The sequence below is a fragment of the Rhipicephalus sanguineus genome, chromosome 8, assembly GCF_013339695.2.
Source record: "Rhipicephalus sanguineus isolate Rsan-2018 chromosome 8, BIME_Rsan_1.4, whole genome shotgun sequence".
Classification (NCBI taxonomy): Eukaryota; Metazoa; Arthropoda; class Arachnida; order Ixodida; family Ixodidae; genus Rhipicephalus; species Rhipicephalus sanguineus.
Genome location: NC_051183.1, coordinates 23,419,652 through 23,445,556, shown reverse-complemented (window position 1 = coordinate 23,445,556; position 25,905 = coordinate 23,419,652). Strand labels below are relative to the sequence as shown.

At 44.6% G+C, this 25,905-nt stretch overlaps 1 protein-coding gene across 1 annotated transcript in view; it reads left to right on the top strand.

Annotated features, from left to right (window-relative positions):
- LOC119401548 (uncharacterized) overlaps positions 1-25,905 on the top strand; it is a 118,208-nt gene that overhangs the window by 48,612 nt on the left and 43,691 nt on the right. Inside the window, exons 14-23 of the mRNA XM_049418165.1 lie at positions 1,457-1,720; positions 2,900-3,184; positions 4,760-4,877; positions 10,153-10,237; positions 14,729-14,804; positions 14,905-15,183; positions 16,733-17,011; positions 18,642-18,920; positions 21,458-21,742; positions 23,211-23,456. Coding sequence (XP_049274122.1) covers positions 1,457-1,720; positions 2,900-3,184; positions 4,760-4,877; positions 10,153-10,237; positions 14,729-14,804; positions 14,905-15,183; positions 16,733-17,011; positions 18,642-18,920; positions 21,458-21,742; positions 23,211-23,456 — 2,196 coding nt within the window. The remainder of the gene's footprint in view (positions 1-1,456; positions 1,721-2,899; positions 3,185-4,759; positions 4,878-10,152; positions 10,238-14,728; positions 14,805-14,904; positions 15,184-16,732; positions 17,012-18,641; positions 18,921-21,457; positions 21,743-23,210; positions 23,457-25,905) is intronic.

Here is a 25,905-nt window from a genome sequence, read left to right as displayed (position 1 = left end):
AGACACGCTACTGCATGACTTGCAAGACGCGCATGAAGACGCATAATCTGGGGAGGACGGAAGCCCCGTGAACGGAAAATGAAAACCGAAACTGCTTTGCCCATTGGTCGTACGTAACGGTCGCATCAATAGTTGTCGTAAAAGTCGCGGGCCCGCCAACATTTACGCAACGTTACGTACTTTACGCTGAATACAACAACTGAACAAGCTCATTACGTTGATTGCGTTTACGGTCACGATCCTTACCGACGATCCGTACGTTGCGCACGTAGTCTGAACACGGCTTTACCCGACGAAATAACTGGTAAGCAAGCGACGACAGGCCTCGCACGCGGAGCGATGTTATCGCATGTGCCCTTCGCGCGACGGTCACGGCCGGGTCGTTTCATCTCTGCTTCAACCGCGTTCGTCCCTAGCGCTAGCGCGCTTTTACTCGCACGTGAAACAGACGATGCGTAAGCGATGTTATCGGTTTGGACTCTCTACAGGCCAGCGGCGACCGCAAAATCCCGCTGACAATGTCCATATAATTGCTATCGCAGTACCCCCCCCCCCCCCCCCCCCCGCGGTCGGCATACTTCATACCCCCCCGTGGAGTATATCTCCCGGATTCCGTTTCTCCAAACTTGGCAGGTATATATATATATATATATATATATATATATATATATATATAGCCACTTAAAAAACCTCCGTAAAGAACCAACGTTGAGCAGGGTACGTGACACTCAGTTTTGAAGCAAGCTGCTTTCCTTTGATGCTGTTTCACTTCTTTTTTTTAACTTGTGAACAGATTTTCACTGCCAATACAAACGTGTAGACGACTTCGATAAGGTCAGGTCACGTGAGATTAAGTTAGGCTTGCTTGGGTTAGGTTATGTTGGGTTAGCACTGTTCTTAAACCATATCACTTGGGGATTTTAACGTGTGAAGCACTGCACGGAGACAAGACACGAAAGGAAGAAACGATTCGACAGGACAACAGCTGTACTCGCCACTATTTATTTAAAAAACAAACAAACAAAAAAACAGGGTTATATACATACACACTAGCGTACCACTTGTAACAATGACTTTCACTGATACACTGAGAGAAATCGTCAAAGATTTCCACATCGCTAAACGAAAAGAGCATTGTACCAGCCAAGCATCAGTTGTACTTAGCGACTGTGAAGTTTCTTTTTTGGTAAATTAACGTAAAGGTTATAACTTCGTATTAGTGGTGGTGATTGTTACACGTGGTATGAGGTTGTGTATGTATGTTAGCCCTGTTTCTTTTTTTTTTTCAAAGCAAACTAGTTGCGAGTGCAGCGGTTGTCTTGTTGAATCGTTTTTTACTTTTGTATCTTGCCTCGGAGCGCTGCTTCATACGTTAAAATGAAATGTGCGGGGTACTCACTTGGTGAGTAGCACGCATACACAATCCAGCATTGCCGATGTTTTTATCTTTTCTCAGGCCCATTGCCTCCACGCCCAAAACCACAAGAAGTAAAAGAGGACAGTGTCCACCTCTCGTGGGAAGAGCCTCAGGACCCGAGGTACAACATCACCGGCTTCAGCATCAAGGTCAACGATCAGCCACCGAAGGAGATCAACCAGTCAAGCTATACAATCGAGCATCTACAACCGTGGACTGAGTACAACGTCAGTGTTGCTTCTTGTACGAATAAAACAAGCTGCGGACAATGGAGGCACCTGGAGTTGAAGACAGATTTTGGAGGTGCGAAAAACAATTTTCGTGTCTAGAGAGCTCAGTTGTTTAAGTTGAAAAAGATGAAAGGAACCGCGTTCTTTTTTTCACATCACAATGAGTAGTTTACTTGAATATTTGTGTTTATTTTCGCTATGGCTGTTAGACGAGCTTGCTTCAAATCGAAGTTAAAAAAATAGTGAGGAAATTAGGACTACACAATTAGAGATTATTATCAGTAGGAGCATTTAGAGGTTCAGTTATAAGTTGCGCACTTACAAAATACTTCCGCTTAAAGTGAAGAGCACCCAGACTGTTTTTTGTGTGTGCACAAGTTCTTCTTTTGTGCTTTTCAGCCTGACTGCTCTGAGTTACGGATAACAAATTCACCCGTCGACACGGTACCCTTTCTAAGGTGCTCTGAAATGTAGGAAATGATATGCAATAGTGGGCAAACGTTGTTCGTAGACACATAAAATAGCTTTAAACCAAGTTGTTTGGTGCAACAAAATGTACAAAGGTTCTAATGTCTTACAGAAGCATTTGGGCAAGAATAAAATCGGGAATAAATCTTCCGTAGTAGAGAACAGCCAAGTAGAGAATGCTTACCTGTCTTAGCACTTCACGCGTAATGCACACGTTCCGTGTTGCCTTGCATCTACATGTTGCAATCAACTTACATGTTTCCATCCACCGTAGAGAACAGAAAGGACAGGCTGAGGGCTGGCTTCAAATCAAACTTCATTTCTCAAAGAAGTGGAAAATAAAACCAGAGCTATCGCAGCGCATTTGTGCACTCCCGCTTCTTAGCTTCGTAGACCTCGAAATTGATCAAAGTACGACGCCAGATTTTTGCAGCAGAAACGTTTCACTTTCTAGCAAACTCAACAACAGTACTGCCGACAAACGTGCAGCATTTTTTTTCTTGATTAGGAAAGCTCGCACAGCGTGTCTCCTGAATTAGCATGCTTAAGATATTCCACGCGTTTGGTAGAACAATTACACAACCGTATTCCCGACAATTGAATGAGAGGTGAGAAAATGCTACTCTTTTCGGTAAGCTGAGGCGTATTATGAGCCAAATGATTGAACATTAAGCTGGTTTACGAAACGATCCTCTCAAACTTCCCTAGTTTACCGATGTAGTCATTAAGGTGTCAAAAATTTGAGCTCGTAAGAGAAGCTGAAGATATGTGGCACGTGTTTCAGCGCCATCGGCACCGCTGGATCTCAAGGCTCCTGAAGCCGGTACCCACTGGATGGAGCTGCAGTGGGAAAAGCCCAAGGTCTTGAACGGCCCGCTGAGCGGATACAATGTCACCTTCAGCCACGGAAGCAGCCATCTGTTTGCTGTCACCACAAATGTGACCTACAACTTCACGGATCTGGTTCCCGGCACACTGTACGATGTATCGGTGTATGCATTCAACGAGGTGAAACCCGTTACCAAGCGTGGACCTCCCACCTCTCTACAGGCCAGCACGCAGGCTGATAGTGAGTGCCACCTCTATTTTTCTCGAGATTGCAGAATCTTTTATCAAATGTGGAGACAAATGAAAAACAAATAAGAATACGATATAGTTATGAGGTATTGTGAGTGACATTTTGCCTTGTCATGAGGCAATACGCCGTATAAAATGCTTTGCCGGGCGAGTTGGTTCATTGTCTTAAAGTAAAAGCAAAGAGCAAGAAAGCGAGAACAAGAGAGACAAGAAGATAGGAAGAGAGCTCACTACCAACTGGTTTATTACAAAAAATATGAGCGAAATTTCCAGTCAGAACGTCACAGGCGCGCCTGCTCACACATCAAAAAGCGAATCCATCCAAAGATGTCCTACAGACTACGGCAAAGTAGCTGAAACTTTCTCCCGCGTACTGCTTTGAGCTGCTTTGCCAGAATCTGTAGGAGATATTTGGAAGCATTCGCTTTTTGATATGTGAGCAGGCGCGCCTATAAGTACTGACTGTGCATTTCCCTCAATTATTTCGTCATAAACAAGTTGGTAGTGAGCTCCTGTCCTGTCTTCTTGTCCCTTTGGTCCTGTCTTTCTTGCGCTCTGCTTTTATTTTAAGGCATTTTGCCAACCTGTGGTAGCAATATACTGACCGACTGTGAGTCGGCTTCTCAAATAGTTAAACACGCCAGGTTTCATAGCTGTTGAAGCACCTGTTCTGTCACCTGCGTTGTTTCTTTGTCCTGTTCAATTTCGCGCTGTCCAGTAATAAAGACGCGAATTACGACTAAGAAAAAAGGGCTACTATTGACTCTAGTCTGAAGCGCTTAATTGGAAAAGAACAAAGGTCTGGTTTACTACGAAAAAGAGCAACCATATCAGGAATAAATCGCAAGCATAGACATGACGGCGAACAATGAAAAAGAGTGACCAAGTTGGAACGGACAAAAAAAACCGCTACTACAAATACGCTGCCTAACCGACTGAACCACCTTTAAATCCTACCGGATTCACGTCAGGTTGTAAGCTTTGAGAACAACAGACCCGTTTTGATTCGTGAGTGTTGCAGTTATCTTTTGATTCGTAGAGTGACCCCTTAATTTTTCTCATATGGGACCCAATGAAACTAGTTTTCTTTAAGCTCTTCACTGTGTGAATATCAAGTTTATGGAGAGCAAGCGATATGTGTAATTTCATATTCTAAAAATAAACACCTGCCTATAACAAATGAAAATAATGAGTTGCTGTCTTGACGAACACACGACCAGTTGTCAAAACATTGAAAAAAGCGACAGTGCCTGCTCAAGCATATTATTTTTTTATCTCTTCAAGCCTCCATGTTCCCCTGAACTTCTCTCATTCGAAGAGTGTATAAATGAACTTTTACTGGCGTTGAGTGACGATGCATTGTGTTGCGTTGCTATTGGTGCACATACAATGCGTTTTACATGACAAGTTCAACACAGGTGACATCTGCGTGCATTTCGTGATGATGCGTTTCTATTTCTCTAAATAGTTTTATTGTCCTTGAACGTGCATAGATATGTAACAAAAAGGTGAAGTTTCCGAAGGAATTTTGACCAACGCATCATACTGTGTCCGTTTGTACTTTCAGCCCCCAGTGGTAATGGAGCTTCAGCTGCCGTGATTGCCGTGGCGGTCATAATTCCGCTGATTTTTATAATTCTCATCGCTGCCTACTTCTTATACAAGAAGTTCCAGAAGAGGACAGGGTATGTGTCGCTTCAATAAAAAGACGATAGTTCAGTTATCAGCAACGCTCTTCCATGTAGGTATGTTGTGATCACTTGGGATGTTTTCGTTGGTATGCCATATTTTGATGTTCATTCATTCATTCATTCATTCATTCATTCATTCATTCATTCATTCATTCATTCATTCATTCATTCATTCATATTTATTTCAAATTCTGCTAGTACGTGAAGATACACAACACTGGATACACCCATAGCCATCGGACAGTAGAGGCTCTAAATAAATATAAATTGCATGAAGAAGTTGTGTTAACAAGGCAGGTATTTTATAAGTACACTCCAATGAAAACAAGAGACAGGAAAAAATAGAGAAAAACTCAAAACAAAAGAAACATGTTTATGAAAAGGCACTCGCAGTATCGTACAACGAAGTGTCATTTGCATGAAACGAATTGTATCTATACTGTACAACAAAAATATATGGAATAAAATATGTGAAATACCGGAGTATATATGGAAATGGGGATATTAGTTGGGTCGAATGGGCAAATACTTTGTTTGGTAAGTACGCCTTGGGAAACGAAAGCCAATCACATTCGGTTGCGTATTGAACTCACGTGATTCGCAGATCCCTGTATTTGAGGGAATAACAGCGCTAGGACGAAGACGAGAAAGAAAAGAACGTGTTTGTGTGCTCTCGCCTTCGTCTCGTTTCCAGCGCTGTTCATTTTTTTTGAGGTTCTCTAACCGTCTTCACTACTGACATGTTCAGTTTGAGAGTAGGTTCAAATTTTCTACTTGCAAATTATCCCAGCAAAAGAGCTAGTGTTTGCGAGTTCAAATCTGAGAACTGAAATCTCACCTTAAACATGCACATATATATGGTATCAAATTTCGTGAATCGTCATTTTTTTTTGTACGATTTGTTACCAATATTGACAGCTTAGCAGCTAAACTACTGCGCTGCTAAGCTTTGGATGGCGTGTTCGAATCCCGGCCACAGCAGCCGCATTTCGATAGATGAGATATGCAAAAAAAAAACAAAAAACGAAACACTTACTTGCAAGTTAAAGAACCCTCAGTTGTCAAAATAAATCGGAAGTCTGCACTATGGTTTGCCTTATGATCACATCGTGGATTTGGCATGTGCAATCCCGCATTTTAGGTTTTCCTGATAATTTTACCCGTCCACTTTCAAAAGAATGGATGTCATAGTCTTCTTCAAAGAAAGATTGATTTCTGAATCGCAACTTCTTGTCTTAAGGCATTTTTATTTTATCTTTTTTTTAGGGAGCGTACGCCTCTGAGATCAGCTGAAGGAATGTAGAAAAAAAAAAGATTGTGTGATTTGAATTCAAGGCGCAGAAGAATGAACATTCCTATTGAGTGCATTGTTTCCTGCATGGTTGTGTTTGAATGATGGATTGTTATGTAAATAAAGAGTGTGCCAAACTGTTACGCCTCTTGTCAAGCAGCATCAGTGGCCGTTCAGTACAATTTGCGAAAAAATAAAGTCGGTTACGGAGAGGCAGTTTCTTATCGCTGGTGTGGACGAGGACAAAAGGAAGAGACACTAGACACATAGTCGGACTGTCGGAGAACGACAGCCCGGCTTGAATTACAAAGTTGCCTGCCATTATCGCTCATGTCACTTGTGGGAAGCATTTTCTCCCATAGATCGTACTTTAAAAAGAGAGCATTGGATGGCTTGCCCATGTTTGAGTCATCCGCTCATATTCTGAAGGAAGAGAATTTTTCGAATGCTTGTTTCTTTGTTTGACGCAACCTTGATGAAAACCAGCAGATAATAGACGAGTTGCAAAAAACAGCGCCATCTGTACATATGTACAGGAAGCAGCCAACGGCCGCCATTGTGCATGAGCAGTCCCGTGCGTTTGGCTGGACATGCATACCACCTGGATCTCACAAAACGTTCGCATCCAAGTGAAACGTTTATCTCACGTTCATACTTCTTTTCACTCGCGCGAACGCCATGTTCTTGCGTGTTTTTTTATTTGTTTTCATGCACAATGGCGGCTTAGTTCAGTGTTGCCTGAACACTTTGGGGCTTTTTACAGTGTTGCTGGTATTTATGCAACTCGTCTATAAATCAAAGGAAGGCATAGGGGGCCTTAATTGTACTGTTTTAAGGGTATCGTAATAATTGTGATGTAGATGTGAAGACATCTATATCACAATCGTTCATAGCGAAGGTCTCGTTCCGGCAGAGTTGATGCCTTGAGGTAGTTCGCGAGGGCTTATTGGTTAGCTGTTAGCTCGATATAGGTTCACGTGCTACATGGCGCCATCTGGCACAAACAAAGAGTGTTCCACACTCGCCGTCACGGCTAAGTGCGGCGATGACTAACTCATTAAGGGTTGGCATGCACATAGATACCGGATAAGTGGACGAGGGGGCGACCGCCGCTGTAGCTCAGTTGATAAGAGGATTGCGCGCGTAATTCGAAGGTCGCAGGTTCGGTCCCTGCCGGCGGCAAATTGTCTTTTGGTCCACTTTAATTTCTTCATATCTATATCACAGTTATTGCACTACACTTAAAACAGTACAATTAACGTCTCCTATACCTTCCTTGGCTTCATTATCTGCTGGTTTTCATTAAAGTTGTGTTACTCATAATCTGTATTGTTTAGAACAGTGTATCTGGTTCACGGGACACGTGCTGCATGTTCACTGTTATTCTTTACATGGATTTTGCTCATTAACTTTAACATTTCACCAAATATGTCTACTTCTTTGAGAAGACACCTTGCCACTGCAAGCAATACAACGTAACTTTGTTTGATAGTTCACTAAGGTGGTAGAACACATTTGCAAACATATACCGCTCACGAAGTTGATAGTATGGTGAACGAAATTCAGATTTTGTCCTTACGGAGTCCTACGGAAGTGCAGCAGCAGCAGCTGAAAGTATCTTGTTCGGGGTGAGTTTTACCGAAATGTTACGACGTCTTCGTTGTTTAATCATTGTCAAGCCGCTGGCAAACGAACAGGGCCTCACAAAATAGCAGCCTCTGGAAACTGTCGATGAAAACATACCGGTAAACTCTGATGGTTATGCTGTTCAGGAACTCTTAGCGACTTGCAACCCCCCACAAAAATAATAATCTGGGAAGATTGCAATAAGTCGCAAATAGCTTACCACAGTGAAGCACGGACCCGTCGACGCTCGCTGGGCAGCCCATTTCTCTATTACTCTACATATCTCTATACAGCTGGGCGGCATTTCTGGCTCCTGTTTAGTTTCCTCTTTCTTCACCCTCTCTTTCTTTCTCTCTATTCTCTCTGTTTTTATTTTCTGTCTTTTTTGTCTCTGTTTATTTCTATTTCCTTTTCTCTTTTTATATTTCGCTCTCTTGTTTTCCTTACTATCTGTTTTTTGTCTTTCATTCTTATCTCTTTCTCTCTCTCTCTCTCTCTATTCCTCGCTTGCTTCCTCTTTCTTTCTATCTTTTTGTTTATTTGCCTCTTTATTTATTTATTTATTTTTGTTTGATTCTATCTCTCTCTCTCTCTGCATTTGTTTCTCGCTATTTCTCTCTTTCTCATTCTTTAAATGCTAAAGCTTTACTCTCTCCCCTCCTCCTTTCCCTTCTACTCAGCCTCCCATCTCTCCTCCTCAACCTCACTTTTTTTTTCTACCCCTTTGCTACACGATACTGTGAGGCTATGCAGTGTTCCGTCAGTGTACCTGGATAGCCAATTGGTGAAGACGCTCGCTTTCGGATCATGGGTACGCGGGTTCGAATACCGTCGCCCCATGAGGAATATTTTTTCGCCGAGATTTTCTCTTTCTTTATGCCTTTCTTTCTTTCTGTCTCTCTATTTGTTGCTCTCTTTCTTTCTCCGCCCACCTCACCGTCACATCTCTCCTTCGCTTTGTGCTTCCCGTTGCTATATGCCGGTCAAATCGGAGCACGTATTCTGGAAGGGAAGATGAAGAAGAGGACAAAGAGAGTGCGTGCCGGTTCATGATGATGATGCTAATTTTGGGTCATGACACATTACGCCGAGTTAGACCAGCTTCGCTGTTAAAAATCTTTTCTGGCACGCTTTAAAAACAAAATGGTGGCTGATTTATTGGTTCTGCTGAGGAAATACGAGAGCCGTTTCCCATCAACAAGGAATGTTTTTGCAAGGCCGTGGGTGGTTTGCAGTTGCTTCGGCTAATGAGCCATCTTGCATGTGCAGCACGTTACAGTGCTAAAGCGAACACACGAATGTGCACCTTTCAGGTTGCTGGTACCCCTAACTGCAAGTGGATCTGTAAACGTTGGTCATGAGTGGCACTAGTCTTTCGAAAGGAGCCAAAACAGTCAACCACCAGTAGTCTTTATGCACATCTAAGCCACTATGCTTTTACAAGAGAGGGAAATCCAGAGGCGTCCAGTAGGCAAGTGTTCCCTTCGACAGTGGACACCTCCGTACCTTTGCAGTGGAGCTTTTATAAGTCTTTTGCTGACGTGTAATCCATCAAGTGCGAGGTATGTGCATAACACGTTTAAAGCTACAGTAAGGGATTGAACTTGCTGCTACAAATCCCGAATTCATAATCTCTGGGTGCTCAACCTTAATACTCATTCGCACCTGCGACTTGCACCGGTCGCACGACCATTTGCGACTGGCGGCTAAAAAACGACTCAAGGCGACCGACGTTCGCAGCTGCGTGCGACTTATGCCCGTCGCCACACAGAATTTGCGTGGGCTCGCATATGGTTCGCATTGCTATTGCCCCGTAAAATAAGCTGGCATCCTGTTCCTGCGCATGTGATTGGTTCAGAGGTTTGCGACTGCATTCGCGCGACTGAAAAATTGAGCAGCGAGCAACTGAGCCAAGGTAGTCGCTTTGCGAACAAAGCGACCATTTCCGACCAGTCGCTTTGCGTCTAACTTGGTCGCGCGACCGGTGCTATTCGCATGTGTGAACAAGCCTTCACTACGGCATCCACAATTAGCGCAGCGCGTTTTTCGCTGTGAATAATTTCGAGGTGACGGAGTACTCTGATAACCTCGGGAATGCCGTGGACTTTCCCCGAAAACCACCCGCTACGGCGGACGCGTTGCGAAGTTTTGAAACGCTCTTTAGGACGCAGTCTAGATGTCACGGGAGACGGGTGATAGCGTTCGGAATGACGCAGGCCAAGGACGCGATATCATTACTCCACGATGTTGGGCGTTAGCGGCTGATGAGGCGAATCTTAGAACGCAGCAGCAGCGACAGATAGTAGCGAGAAAGAAAAAGGGGGGACACCAGAGACGTTGATCTCATTTCACTCGTGGCCTTGCTGCGAAGATGAAGAGTGTGGCGACGCTGATCCTCCTGCTCTGGGTCAACTTGGAAGCTGACCCAGGAGTCACGGTAAGAAATCGCATGCACCAAGTTCAGTGTTCATGAACTCGGGTCTTGATGTATCGCTCTCTCTTATTCTGACGTGGTAGTTACGATTAAGAAGGCGGTAGTCAACTGGAAAAGACGAAACTATTTATTGGGCTAGCTTGTGCCCAGAAAACTAACTCGAAGTACAAGAAAAGCACGATGTACACTGATGGCGGTGATCACAGTCGTCAGCCGTCAGTGATCTGATCGTCGGCGGAACGCGTCATCTTTTATAGATCAGTGATCTAACCTTCCAGTGTTATCGGTGGTGCTCGTGTAAGCACCCGAATAAAATAGGCTACTCGCGTCCTGCGTGTAATCTGAAAAGAATAATCTGAAACAATCGCGAAGCCTACCAAACATTACTGCGCGGCTTGCGCCAAGTGGTGCTAACAATTTTTTTGTGGGTGAACCCCGAACACATAAGAATAAAGTTAGGGCGCGTGACAGTATTTGGCAGGCAACGCTACAGCTACGCACTTAGTGGGATCACAAAAGTCTCGCTTAAACTCCTATCGGTATAAAATGGGGTTAGCGCTTTTCCTCAGCGGTGACGAAACGTTACAGCGTCCGCTTTAAATGCGGATTGGGGGTTACCTGGTTCAACTCTCAGTGTCAACCGGAAAAGCACTGGTTTTCCTAATGAGTAGAGAAGTATCCTGACTTGGGTGTTCGGTGGTGTACGGGTTTTAATTTCTAAAGCTGGCCCTATCAAAGATCAGCCTTAGTGAACTGCTCGAGCATACGCCGCTGCTGTGGAAGGCGGAGAATCGGTGCTACAGGTACCTGTCGGTAAAAGATGTACAACAGGGCTTTCGGCCAGGTACTATAAAGCACGGAGTCTTTAGGCGTTTGACTCCTATGCAGTTTTGTTTACATACGGCATTTCGAAAGATGACGCATTCCTGGGTCATTCCAATAGTGTTCTGTAGCGGAGTCTGATGGTGTTAAATTCAACAGAACACTAATTTTCCCGAGTTGGGACCTTCCTTAGCTTGGTATTTTATAATGCACACTTGAGTAATCAGAGTACAGAGAGTACATTTCGTAACAGGAACGACATTATTGCGGTTATTTACTGTACCTATTGGTATTCTGTAAGAAAAGTGATGCTTTAGTTGAATTTTCCTGAGCGATAGCCAAAATTTTAAAATTATTCAAGAAATGCAGCTTTGTATTATTTCTATGGCAATCCACTGACTAAGTTCACTATCAAATCGTTTGCGGATACCTGCTGCGTACTTATTGAGACTACAAGTAGCAGGTGCGAGTTTACCCTAAGAAAAAAAGGTGTCCTTTGATTCTTCTTTGCTACAGATTGCATAGGTCGGTAAAAAAATTGGAGCTCACTCAGTCTCAGTCAAGAAATATATTTTGCTCTTAGTGCTCACTCAGACTCAGGCTCACCAAAATTTTCCTCAACCGGACTCACCCGGACTCAAACTCAACCTCTGTTGTACACTTCTGTTGTACACGTAACATTACGTACAACTGTTCGTGTTTTTTTTTTACCTTTTTTTCCATAAGTCTTATGAATGTGTATTACTATGTATAATGATGTATAAAGACCAGATCCTCTCATGTTTTTCCTAGTAATCGCTACATTTACCTCTTCCTGTCAATGTGCATTCAAATCAAATGTTTTATTTCCAGCAAAATCAATTTCTGTGTGGTTGATCATTTTTGCTGCTGGACTTTTTAGGGGGCCGGAGCTTTGTCAAGCCGCAGTACTGCGGCTTTTTTTCCGTCACCCCCATATTTCTCTATGAGAAATAAAAGTTGATTGATTGATTGATTGATTGATTAATCAGCCGGACTCACTCGGAATCAGACTCACGGTTTGACATGAGTGCGAGTGAACCTGCGTGAGTGGACTCATGAGTCCGTTAGCATAAAATTAGCTTTTTCGATCATGGTTTCAATGCTCTTTAACGTCAATATCGCACATAATCGGTGCTCTACGATACGCTCTTTGATATTGTACCTTGAAATACGAGTTGTCAGTGGTTTCAATCCAGTGGGATATTTTTCTGAAATGCGTGAATCACACGACATATTTGTATCAAGAACTTCTCGAGAATGAGTTTGCGGAGAAAGGTTGTGGCATCCCCCTTCTTCCCTAACTCATGCATCTGATCAATAAATATTGAGGTGGCGCATGAACGCTAGTGAGTTGAAATATGTGAGAATAGACTTGAGTATAAACGTAAGCCGATATAAGGTGATAGTGATGCTGAAGATGATTAAATAGGACCATAGGCCGGCAAAAAAATATGGAGCTAACTCAGACTCACTCAAGAAAAATATTTTGCGCTTAGGGCTCACTCGGACTCAGACTCACAAAATTTTCTTCAATCTTAATCACTAGGACTCAAGCTCATCAAAATAACAGAATAATACTCACGCGGACTCACTCAGAGTCAGACTCAAGGCCCGATCTGCGTCTGAGTGAGTCTGAGTCAGTCTTCTGATGAGTGAGTTTGCCGACCTATGTACACATGTGACACTCTTATCTATAACTCTCTTTAGAGAGTCACGTTAACTCTCTTTAGGAGAGTCGTGGGACGCAAGACTCTTCAAAAGAGAGTTAGCGTGCCTTTTAAAAGAGAGTCATACATCCCACGACTCTCCTAAAGAGAGTCAGCATGCCTCTCTAAAGAGAGTTGTACATAGGAGTGTCCCACATTTAGCAAAGAACAAAGAAAGGACGCGGTGCTGCAAGTATGCGGCACGCAGGTAAAGACAGTTGCGATAAACCCTCGAATGCCTACGACGTACTACGCTCGCGTCAGTGGTGATAACACTCGGTTAAATATAGGCTGCATGTGACCGCCCGCGGCTACATATTTTACTATTGCTTGTCTTCTTTTGCCCCAAATGTCACATGCGAATTTAGTGCCTGCGTTTGTCTTCACCACATGTTCTCGAAAAGTGTATTGACCTCAGAAACTATTCTAGCTTCCGTTCGGAGATCTGTTGATTTGTGGTAATTTGGATGCGATATAGGTCTCCGAAGCGTTTATGTAATAAATCTTCGCATTTTGAAGCTCTTGTAGCTTTTCCAGCGCCACATACAGCTTATGAAACGAAGTGTAATATTAAGTTTTGCAGTTTTGCGTCCCAATACTACGATATGATTATGTCTGAAAGCGCAGTGGAGGGCTCCGGAAATTTTGACCATCCGGTGTTATTTAACGCGCACCTAAATCAAGCATTTCGCCTCCATCGAAATGCGGCTGCCATGGCCGGGATTCGATAGCGCGACCCTCTGGCCAGTTGTAGAGAACCGTAGAAGATATATGTTCTGAGCAGGGACGTCAACGTGACTTCAGTATGATGAATGAGGGAACTGAACAGTACAATACTCGAGCATACATTCCTTAAGGCAGCGTGAACCGTAACCGTCGACCCATCAAGGGCTAGAATTTCAGTTTATTCGCGCAATCGGCAATTGTAAACGCGCTGCAATTAGCATCCTCGTGGCCAGGACACGTTTACTACAGCTATCACGGTCAATGAGCCAAAGCAAAATTTGTGTAGGTAAGGGCTATTTCCAGAAAGATTTGTTTCCCGTGCAACAAACACAGCATAAATACGGTATATGTTGCAACTTCTTACATGTCGGGCATACTTTGCTTCTTCGTAATTCTCCATCCATGAGCTCTGAGACAACTATGGTAAGATAGCAAAGTCCCTTGCCCTTCATCCAAGACAAATGCGAGCGTGGGAATGTTTTCAATAAAATCTATAAGAGATCTATATTTCTCAGCTCCTTCACAAGACGATTGTGCGCTGCCTTTTCTGGATTCGTTGTCGCAAAATGACTTCCTGTTTTACCACAGCTGCGGTTCCATTAACACCACATCCTGCTCATTGGATTTTAGCAGTGGATCTGTTAGGGCTCATAGTAAGGTGGCTGTCGTAGACAGAATATTCGGCGGGCATGTGCTGCAGAAAGCGGGGATGTCCTAAGCATCTAGCGTAGCATAGCAATGCATAGCACAGTGTAGCAAGGGGGTGGAAAATAAAAACGAAGGTGAGGAGGAATGATGCTAAGATGAGGAGGAACAAAAAGAGGAGGGGAGAGAGTAAAGCATGACATAGCTTTATGTAGTCTAGTTCAGCGAGGGGATGGAAAAGGGAGATGAGGGTGAGCAGGACTGATGTTAGCGGGAGGTGGAGGAAAAGGAGTGGGTGAGAGGGTAAACCATGGCATAACCATACACAGCATAGCATAGCAAGGAGACGGAAAGGGAAATGAGAGTGAGGAGGAGCGATGTGAGGGTTATAGAGGAGGCAAAGGAAGAGAGAGGGTAATATAAAACAGATAAGGAAAGATGAAAGAAGGCGATGATGGTGAAGAAATATCAAGAAACGGCACAATCTGCGTTCGCTAGGAGGCAGCGCTTGCTTGCGAGCTCCGCTGTTCTGGCTCTATCTTTTTTTAAGTCCATTGTGCCATTGTGTTAACAGGGTTCAATCGTGCACTCAAAAGTTGGAGCACTCTCAAGACTCTACAGAAGGGAAGTCTTCGACAGTTCCAGCACCGGTAACGCTCTCAGTCTTCAACCTCTTCCGCCTCTGTTACTGTCCCCCATCGTTTCGCTTTCTCTTAATGTATCATGTATCTTTTTTTGCCTGTATCGCAGTGTTACAAATCTCTAACCTTGAGGCTACGGTTCGCGGTGGTAACCGAGCCACTGTCAGGTGGGAGAATGCGACGGGACCCGTCACCGGCTACAACATGACGGTGTGCCTTGTCAGCGACCCACCTAGGTGCGAATCAGCCACGGGTCAAAAAACCAGCTACAACCTTCACCATCTTGCGTCTGGTACAAAGTACCAGGTCGACGTCTACGCTTACTTCAGAGATGGCGGCGACACTACGAATGGAAGAAATGAGAGGATCTTCTTCAGGACAACAAAACGTGAGAAAAAAAAAAGATTGTGTGCACCCTAGACTTTCTTACACCCTTAAGGGTGTTTTATCGCCCCAGATATAAAGGGGCCATGACACGAAGATTTCGATTATAATATGCGTTGTGTGGGTTAATGCCTGTGGGTTCACAAATATGCTGGCGAAATTTTAGCTCATTTGGTCGAGCACTTCATTTGTAATCCAATATATGGCAAACACGTGAGCGGCCTGGGAGTCGGACAACAATGACACACTCACGAGGCGTGACGTAGCAAGCTGCTTGCTGTCCGAGGGTCTGCATTCCGGCGAACGATGTTGTTCTGTGGTAAGGTGCGTGTGGAATCGAGCTATTTCAACTTTCTTCAGCCTGGCATTGAAACTGAACAATTTACGGCAACTGAAACTTTGGCAGAAGATGACTGCTCCTCTCCCTACAGCACATGACGTCACACACGTTATGGCGAAATGGCCGTCGCTGGTGGTGGGCGGGGTTTATAGCCGTTGATTTCTAGGGTTTATTTTTTACTGAAATGTTATCTTAGAGTCCATTTTTCATATATGTTATCACGGGGATCACGAATACACACCAGAGAAACAGAAGCGAGTATACTTACAATATTTACAAGTCCCTGTGTCACCGAATGACTGCCAGTACCTCGCGCGGCATTCCAGCTTCTTTTTTTGTCGCTTCGTCTCCAAAGGCGTGCTCATGCAGAACGCCTCGTCACTATATATATATATATATATATATATATATATATATATATATATATATATATATATATATATATATGTGCACAATCGACCCTTTACTTCTATTTTTCGCTGCAAACCGCAAATTGTTTGGTGGCCGTGTCATGCCCCTTTTAATACCCAGACATTAAAAGCTACAGGGGTGTTAATACAAACGATGCAAGCTCTGACTACGTGTGCGATGAGAAATGAATCGATAAGTTCTTTACAGTGACTCTGACTGATTATTGTGTGACTGTAATCTGAAAAAAAAAAATGCGGCACATTTCCTTATGAGGTACAGCCATGTGTCCGAAGCATTAGCTGCTCATGATATCGGCAACACCAGGCAACACTATCCAGCACTACCCAGTAGTGAGCCAATAGTAGCCAATATCAATAAGCACATAGATTACACAGCACACTGTGTGGACAAAAGGAAAATACACGACAGCTGTAAATGGCACAGTGGTCCGACTGCCTCTGCCTTCGTTCCGTCCGTAGCATAGTTTAAACCTTTCTAACGTGCCAGTTAGCTACCCTAACAACGTAACAGTACGCATGAATTAGCCAACGTTTACAAGGGCTCGTATAATGTCTCCAGGAACTTGTCACTCTTCCCATTGAGTCTGTAATAGGGCCCCCCCCCCCCTTTCAGTGTTTTCTTTAAAACAATCTCATTTTATGTTTCGTCGTCATAGCTTTCTTCTATTTTAGTCTTGAAATTGGTGGTTTAGGTGAACATTACAGCCAGTTTTGAAACCACAGCATACTACCTCTAAGGAGTTTCACAATCTGGTCATTCTTATTTTCTTTTCTCATGACAGTTCCATCCGTGGAGCACCTCGAAGCCACTGCGCTGGGATCCACGTCAGTCGAGCTCAAGTGGTCACCCAGCGTGGAGAACGTGTCACACTTTGACATCGACGCCTGTCCAGCGGATGGAGGTGCCTGCGTTCACGCCTTCACGCCCAACGTCACCCACATACTCCAAGGCTTGACACCCGACACTACATACAATATCCACGTCCGTAGCGCCACGGAAGAAGATAAAGAACTTTCATTCGGCCCTGCAACTACGGTGTCGGCTACTACAACCCTGCTCCGTAAGTTCGAAACCAGTCGACAAGAAGTTGACAGCGTAACGCTAAGCCTAACTTTGACAGCCTTAGCCTCACGCTAGGAGAGTCCAGGCGAAAGCCTATGCTCCCTTAAAGCAGAGACGCAGAAGATGGAAACCTGAAGAGATGAAAAATCCTTGAACACGGGGTGTCACTGAAGCCAGCGCTTCAACAAGTAGTCTGGTCCTCTTCAAGACAAGCGGCGTTGTCTTCCTCAGATTTCTGCTTTGAAGAAGACGATCGCGTAAAGCACTCCTTAAATTACCTTGGCTTTCTCAGTCTCTTGCGACTCAACTTTAATTCACATTATTTCTCTTTTAGTTCTAATTTATTCACGTAGATTCACATGTCATTCACCATATTCACTTGTCACTTTTAGTCACTTGGCGTACCCCGCCGGGTGTTTTTTGTATAACACCGTCGTGTCCTTGACCCCCCCCCCCCCGCATGTCCTTTTATTGACTTAAATACCGTGACGGAAATGACATGCTCCCATTTTTGGTGGACTTCGACATAAAAGAAGAAGAACAAAACTTTATTTTAAAGGAAGAGGTAGAAAAAAAATTCTACCAGCTTACACTAGGAGTGCCAAGCCTGAAAGAAGAGCGCAGCTGCAGGTGGCCTTCCTTGTATCTGTTTTTTTCTTTCTTCCTTCTCTTTTTTTCTTCCAGTTTCCTGTATCTGCTTTTTGTACTTGTTGCTGTCTCTTTCTTTCCATTTCTTTGTTTCTCTCTCCATCTTTTTCTTTATGCCCTTTCGTTCTCTCACTCTCTGCTTTTTTCTCTCTTTCCTTGTTTCTCTTTATTTCTCTCTCTCTCTTTCGGTCTCGCTCTTCGTTTTCTATCTCTCTTTTTAGTGTCTGTTTCTTTCTTTCTCATTCTCTCTCTTTCTATGTCTTTCTCTGTCTTTCTATCTTCTTATGTCTTGATTCCCTCAATTTCTCTCTATTTTCTCTTTCCTTCTATCTCTTTCTTTCGCTCTCTCTCGCTCTTTCACGTGTTTCACGTACTCCACTTCGGCGAGCTGAGTTTTCGTTTAACGTTCGCACCTGCTGTACTCGGTAGTGGGGCTTGCCCAATTCCCGTGGCGCATGCCCACCTCTAGAGTTTTGCGGACACCAATATTTTTACGGCCCCTTTAAACAGCCTCTCTATTAAAAGAGGACTCAAGGGCATGTTGAATTGGGCCCCAAGTTCGGAGCCCCACTGGCTTCCGCAGCTCGCCTGACGTAACTCGGATGTGGTAACTGGACTTCTGGTTCCGAGCTGGCGAGTTGTGCCTCCCACTGCTACCAACTCTTTACAAGGTTGTAGCCTAAAAATGTTTTTAATTTCCCTGACTTCCGGCGACACTCCCATGAGATGTGGTAAAAGGGTGGCAAACCATCGCACCAAGGACAGGCGTCATAGTACAACGTAGGATATATTTTACTTAGCCGCCATAACTTTGAAAACGTTCTCGACTGTACCATGCGGAGGTCCGAAGTGTCTTCCACATGAAGGAATTTATGGGGTACGCTATATTTTCATGTTACAAACATCGTGCTAAAGGGTTATTGTAGCACTCCGACCTCCTGATTCATTCATTTTTCCCGTTTTTTTTCTTTTTTTTGCAGCGGCGATTTCTGACGTCGTCATTAGGGCGACTTGCGATCACTTCATCATCGCGTCATGGGACTACGCCTTGGAAGGCGTCACTGGCTTCCTGCTGAACCTGTGCACCGAGGGCCAGGCCTGCACGACCCGGTCAGTCGACAAGGATGACCGAGAGCACAAGTTTAGGGTGGACCCCGTGCGACGCTCGTACACGCTTTCTATAGAGGCGTACCTCTGGAAGGGGAACGCCAAACACTCAAGCCCTGTTGTTAATGCATCGGTTACGTCATTTCCCCAAGGCAAGTGCTACTGTGTGGCTGCTACTCTGCAATGATCATTCATACAGTTATAAATTGCTTGCTGTATAGACATTGAGGTATACAGCCCCACGGCTAGTCCGTATCTCCAGGTTCTAGATAAAAAAAAAACACTGGTTACCCTACCATAAAAGAGCAAGTAAAAATTAGATAGGAAAATAAAGAAATGCAGGAAATAACATGAAAATGGACAGTTCCCTAATTCCCCTCTGTGAAGGGGCGTAGCCAAGTGGAGGGGGGAGTTCAAATGCCCCCCAAAGTTTTCGATTTTGCTTGCGTATATATACACGCACACATACAAACGCACGAACGAACATACATAAAGTATGGTATAACACCCCCCCCCCCCCTCCTGAAAAAAATTTCTGGCTACGCCCCCGCCTCCGTGCAAAGTGCGCGAACAAAAGAGGCATTTTTTTAGCAAAAACTAGTACGTTTGGACAAGCGCCCTTTCACATTAGAATTAGTTGCACCGTGCCCTGCAATACATCTGCTGCCACCGCGGCAGCGCTGCCGATGGTGGCTACTTTTCACCAAATTGGCTACTTTACGACCCTGCTTGGTGATATGAACTTCCGGTTGGCGCCATGGCTACTTTCTGACTACTTGGAACTTCTATTTTTGCGCATTTAATAACCATTTTTGTTACTATTTGCAAATCAAATAGCAATCAATCCTAAAAAATAACCATTGTTTCCGAGCTTTCCTGTAGTGTTGGCTGATGCGGGCGCGTGTCCTCCCACCGCCAACGGGCTGGTGCACGACGAGGTCTCCAATGCTCGGCGCGACTGCAATGATGCAATGGCGGAGGTTGCGCGCAAGTATGCAAACACGGCTCCGCGGTGCCGAGTTTGCAGGAAGTAACCACGGAGCTGTACCATGAGACTGAAGTAACTAGAAGAATAAGGATGGGTTGGAGCACATTCGTCAGGGATTCACAAATCGTGAATTGTAGTTTACCACTATCCCTCAAAAGGAAGGTATATAACGGCTGAATCTTACCGGCACATACTACAAATCAGAAACCTGGAGACTTACAAAGAGGGTTCAAATTAAATTGAGGACGACGCAGCGAGCAATGGAAAGTGATAAAGTGATAGGTGTAACCTTAAGAGACAGGAAGAGAGCAGAGTGGGTCAGGGAACAAATGGTTGTTAAGGACATCATAGTCGAAATCAAGAAGAAATGGTCATGAGCAGGACACGTAGCGCGTAGTCAAGATAACAGCTGGTCATTAAGAGTAACAGACTGGACTTCAAGAGAAGGCAAACGCGCGAAGGGGAGGTAGAAAGTTAGGTGGGCAGATGAGGTTAAGGAGTTTGGGGGTATAACGTGGTAGCAGCAAGCATAGAACCGGGTTGATTGGCGGAACATGGGAGAGGCCTTTCCCCTGCAGTGGTCGTAGTCAGGCTGATTATGATGCAAACACGTGGCCAGCACACTGCTGACGCTGCCCACCATCTCTTGCTGACACCAGTTCTTAATGCCGAAGCACAGCGCCTGTTCTGTTGTGAACTTGACAAAAAGAGATATCTGCAACAAAATGAAGCTGGACTGCTCATTTTCAACCAGATTTCGCTACTTCATGGTGGACTGGTTATATGGTAACTCTATGTCAATTTCGGTCTGCGGCTTCGAGGAAAACAGCTTCAACATTTAATTTTCCATACTGAGTTGTAGGCCCTAAATGACGTTGGCAAGAAATATTGTAGACAAACTCCATGTAGGTGCACTAAACTTGTACGAATTATTTAATATCTTTCGAGCTCAACCGTGGCTTGAAAGGCAAGCAAGAGGGAACAGTATTGTGCTTCTTATCCTGCATCTTGGCTTATTCGAAATGATATTATTTATCGCTTTTTTTTTCTATTTGCATACAAATCTGGCGCTAAAGTTTTATGGCATGGCTACTTTGGCTACTTTTAGCTTGAGTTTAGACTCTTTTTCAAGTATTCTCAACGGTAACCATGCACCGCGGCGGCCCAGTGCTCGACTGCTCGCACGAAAGTTGCGGGTTCGATCCCTGCCGTAGCGGTGGCATTTCGATATAGGCGAAGTGCTAGAGGCAATAGACATGGGCAAGAGACTGCGGCCGCGGTGCGAAACAAGGATAGTTTAAGTGATGCTGCATATAGACTATTTTACGGATGCGTTTTGGGGCTGCCATATTGGTCTATAGCCTTTCCGTTTAGTATCGTCAACAACCAAACGAAGAATGTTGCGGTCGGCGCATGCGCCTGAAAACGGTCGGGTTGTTTCATTCGCCGTTTCATGATCGTATTAATCCAGGTCGTGACACACAAAAATGAGAAAACATTCATTTAACAGCCAAAGATGGCGGCACCTATGTGTGATGTAAAATCGTCATTGGCGTAGCCAAGGGGGCGAGGCTGGGGGACTCAAGACCCCTAAAATTTCTCAATTTTGCTTGTGTAGGCATGCATGCACACAAAAAAAGTTATGGCAACGCCTCTGAAAGTCTTGTATAGGACGCTCATGGGATGACGGTTGCATTTCAGTTCCCAGGCTCGATCGCTTTGAAGTCAAGCCAATCTCGTCCAGCGAAGTCCGGGCCAGCTGGTCGAACGGGTTCGACGCCGACGTCCGCATACAAGTGTGCGTGTCGCATTCGACAGAAAGGAACTGCGCAAACTACGTAGCCCACGGCACGCAGCAGGCCTACATCGTCAGCGGTCTGTCCTCCGGCACCAAGTACAGCGTTGAAGCGACCACAGCCGTTACGTTGGGGATAGACACGTGCCTTGGTCTGCCTGCCAGGAGAGACGTGACCACGCTTACAGAAGGTGCGTGACGACAGCTTGAGTGAGCAGCACGAGCTTTTGACGACCCAAATTTCAGGCACGTGTTATACCCATAGAGTTTCCTAAAATATTTACTAGAGGGGACAGACAATACGATAAACGACACATCTTAAAATCTGCCTCTAAGACCAGTTGTCCGCAAGAAACGCAAAAAAGCTCTCAAAGCCTTCTTTGCTGAAGACAGTCTCGGCCAGCGTGCTAAGACTCTTTCCTCCTTCAATTCTATTCTTTTTTCTTTTCTTTTCCTTCTTCTTCTTTTTTTCCCTTAACTCCTTCGCCAGCAAAAGGTAGCCATCCGATCTGAGAACTGGCTAACCTCCCTGTCCTTCCGTCTTTCTGTTCTCCTCCTACTCTTTACTAGAAGGAACAGTGGCGCTGCGATCGTTCAGTGCCAATGGGAATGATGGGTGGTACATGGATTTGCCTAGTCTTCGTGCTTGCGGCTTCGAAAACACTTTTGGCTTTGCTGTTGTGTGTGAGCTTTTGTTTTAGATAAAAGAACGGCTCGTTGTGAACCCCATGAGCTGATTTGAATTGGTGTGCCTAAAAGGGTCAAGGTGATGTAGTGAGACTGCTGAACTTTTGCTGAAATTCGTTTTGCGACAAAGCGGCTACAGGCCACCCTGAGTCGAAAAAACGAAGCTTAGAGAATCCATGTACTACCCATGATTCCCATGCTGGCCGAAGCGCCGTTCGTTGCAGCTCCCATAGACACTAGTGCCAGATTTCCCTCTAGTGTACTACTAGGAAAATGGCTATATCTACATTTGATAACGAAGTAAGCGTTTATGATTAAATTCATACTGGAACAAGCAGCGCAAAATAGGAGGATACAAGAAGGAACAGGAAAACGAGACGAGCGCTAAACTGAAACTAAAGTTTGTTCAATCAATAAACATTGATCCCAACTGTACATCATCAAGCATAAGCAAGTCATCCCGCTTCCCAAAATGATACTTTATCGTTTTGGCAGCGAGGTGAGGTGTTTATGCGTGAAGGTACGCACCGTCACTGGTACGCACATCTCGAAGGTATTTCAGCGTGGCAGAGGCTTGAGCACTGTCACCCGCGAAAAGGCACAAAGGGCAAAAGGAAGTGCCGTAAAGGGCACCGTCTGACATGTCTTTCGTCGCGCCGCATGGCGGTAGGGCCCTGAGGGCTTCCCTACTTTGACTTACAGGGCGTCGTCGCCTGTGCTCGTGTGCTTATCTCGAGAGGGGGGAAGTGGGGAGGGGTCAACAGATGGCTCATGGTTTTGTGCTTGTCGAGCTCTCGTCGTGACAGTTTGCTTTGAAGCCATGAAAGCACGAAGGTCACTTCGCTCGTTTTAACGGCCGCTTTTGCCAAAGGAGTGAACTGCTAGCTTTTCTTCCTGTAACATTTCAATTCGTTGCTATCGCAATCATTGCTTGGCTCTTGCGACGAAGCTATGAATTTTTTTTTGTTCCAGCTGTCTGCAGGTATGACGACGAGCTGATGCAGACAATCAAGCAGATCTCGGACAACGTGAAGGCGTTGACTCGGCGGCGAAGCCAGTTCAACGCGAATAGGAGAGACGATGATATCAGTGCGAAGTGCGAACTGATAGAAGCCAAGTTGAGGACATTGCCGGAGAAAGACGTCAATGACTGCTTCGACGACATCGACAACCTGATAGAGACCTACAAAAGAAAAACACCCGACCTGAGCTCAGAATAAACCGATATCATTACCCAAACATGACATGTATTTACAAGGCGTTACCTTTCTCTGTTTTCACCGAAGTTAGGTTGTCCTAAGATGCTGCACCGAATATAGGGGTGTCATGACATGACAAGAACTTCATTGATGCCCTGGAAAGCTCACCCCCAGGGGGACCCGGGATTCGCTGGTGCCTTCACCCATAACGGGACTGCCAGACTTGGGCCCACCGCAGCATTATGGGCCTTCTGGACGGCTTGGAGTGTTCGTAGATGTTCTGCACTCTTGAGGGCAAATTCACTGGAGCCCTTGATATTAAGTGAAGAGGCGTCTAAAGGTGGGCACAGCCAGAGCATGTGTTCCAAATTAGAACATTCGTGTGCGCACTTGCGGCATTCCTGTGAGTTTTCTGATTTTTTAAGTGCATTAAACGGGGAGTAGGGTAAGATCTAGTCTGTAGCATTCTAAGGCTAAATACCTTCAGTTCAGTTCAGATTTATTTCCTTAAAGGCCCCCATTCAGGGGGTGTTACATAAGGGGTGGGATTACAAATAATGACAAACAGTGAATATTCAATTAACATTGCAAATAAGACAAACGGCGAAGTTTCAAATTAACAAAGCAGGTGATCAGTGACGCGTTCCTGGAAGGTAGATGATGAGGCAATGGTGACAATGTCATAGGGCAGGCCGTTCCAGTCTGAAGCTGCTCGGAGGAATAATGAAGCAGAAAACGTAGCGGTGCGTGATGGCGGGAGGGCAACTTGAAGTGGATGACTGGTCCTACTTATTAGAACAAAACTGTATACCAGTGTGGATGGGAAAGTGCGCACCCGTGAAACATGACACTGTATGTTCGTAACTTTCGTTTCCTTAAGGTAGTTTTTGCTCAGGAAATATTCATACTGCGCCAATAAAGACATGGCTACTAAGAACATTACGTTACAGATACGAGCGTATTAAAAAATTAGGGCATGCTGAAGCTTCGCACTAGTGCTGCCAAACCTGAAGCAAGTGCGGAGCTGGGAGCCATTCTTTGTTTCTCTTTAGTTTTCTATTTCTTTCTTCCTCTCTTTCTTTCTTTTTATTTCTATGCCTTTTGCTGTTCTTTCTCTCTATTTCCATTTATTTATTTTCCTCTCTCTACTACTCGCTTGCCTGCTTTTTTGACACGAAAGTGTTTTATGCCGAGGTCCACCAAGACTTCAGTGACGTATTTCCGTCACGGAAATGACGCCGAAAAATTTTGTCCTTTCTTCTCACTCTCTATTTCTTTATCTCTCACTTTCTTTGATTTTCTCTCTGTCACTCTTTGTTTCTTTCTACTACTCTCTTGGTTATTCTGTCTACGCTATGCTTTACTCTCTCCCGTCCTCCTTTTCCTCCTCACCCTCATTTCCTTTTCTCAATCTCTTTGTCACCCTTTGTTACCCTCACTTTCTCTTTCTTATGCTGTCTATCTTTCTTTTTCTTTCTGTCTCTTTCTTTTCTTTCCGGCTAGCTTCCTCTTTATTTCTATCTTATTCTCTTTACTACTTTCTTTGTGTTTCTCTGATACTTTGTCTTTCACTCTTTCTTTCTTTTTCTGACTTTTTTCTGCATGTCTCTCTTTCTCATTGTTTCTACGCTACTCTTTACTCTCTTCCCTCCTTCTTTGCCTCCTACTCACTTCACTTCCCTATCACACCCTCTTGCTATGCTATACTGTACAAGACTATGCTATGTGCTGCTGGCATGCCTGGATAGCCGAAGGTTTACGATGCTCGCCTTCGGATTGTAGGAACGCGGGTTCGAATCCTGACTCGCCAATAAATCCCGCCCCGCGAAGCTGGACGATTATCAAGTCTAACAGGACAGCCAATAACCTCGAAACAACGTAATAAAGCTCAGCAATGACCTAGAAGGAACCTAAAAAACAACAAAGCTAAGAGCCTAGCAACTACATAGAAACAACCTTGCGTTACCTCGCTAAAGCATGGAAACAACCTAGAAGTAACCCAGAAACCACCTAGCATCTCCTAGCTACCCTACAAACAACCTACAAGCCACCTAAACAAACCTAGCATCACCAAGCTAAAGCCTAGCGACAACCTAGTATCACTTAGATAAAGCCTAGCAAAACGTAGAAGCAACCTAGCATCACCTAGCTAAAGCATAGCAGAAACGTAGAAGCAACCTAAAAACAACATAGAATCACCTAGCTAAAGCCTAGCAACAACCTATAACCAACAACCTAGCTAAAGCCTAGCAACAACCTATAACCAACAACCTAGCTAAAGCCTAGCAACATCCCCTTGCCCTCTCCTCCTGTGGCAACACCAACGCAAGAAACCGTGTTCTATAGCAGCTTCGTGAACATCTATGTGTCTTTCAACCTGCACAGGCACTGGTTTCTTTGCTGAGGATTGCAACAGATGCAGGTATGAGATAGATGTTCAAGGAGTAAGAAAGGGAAAATAGACAACC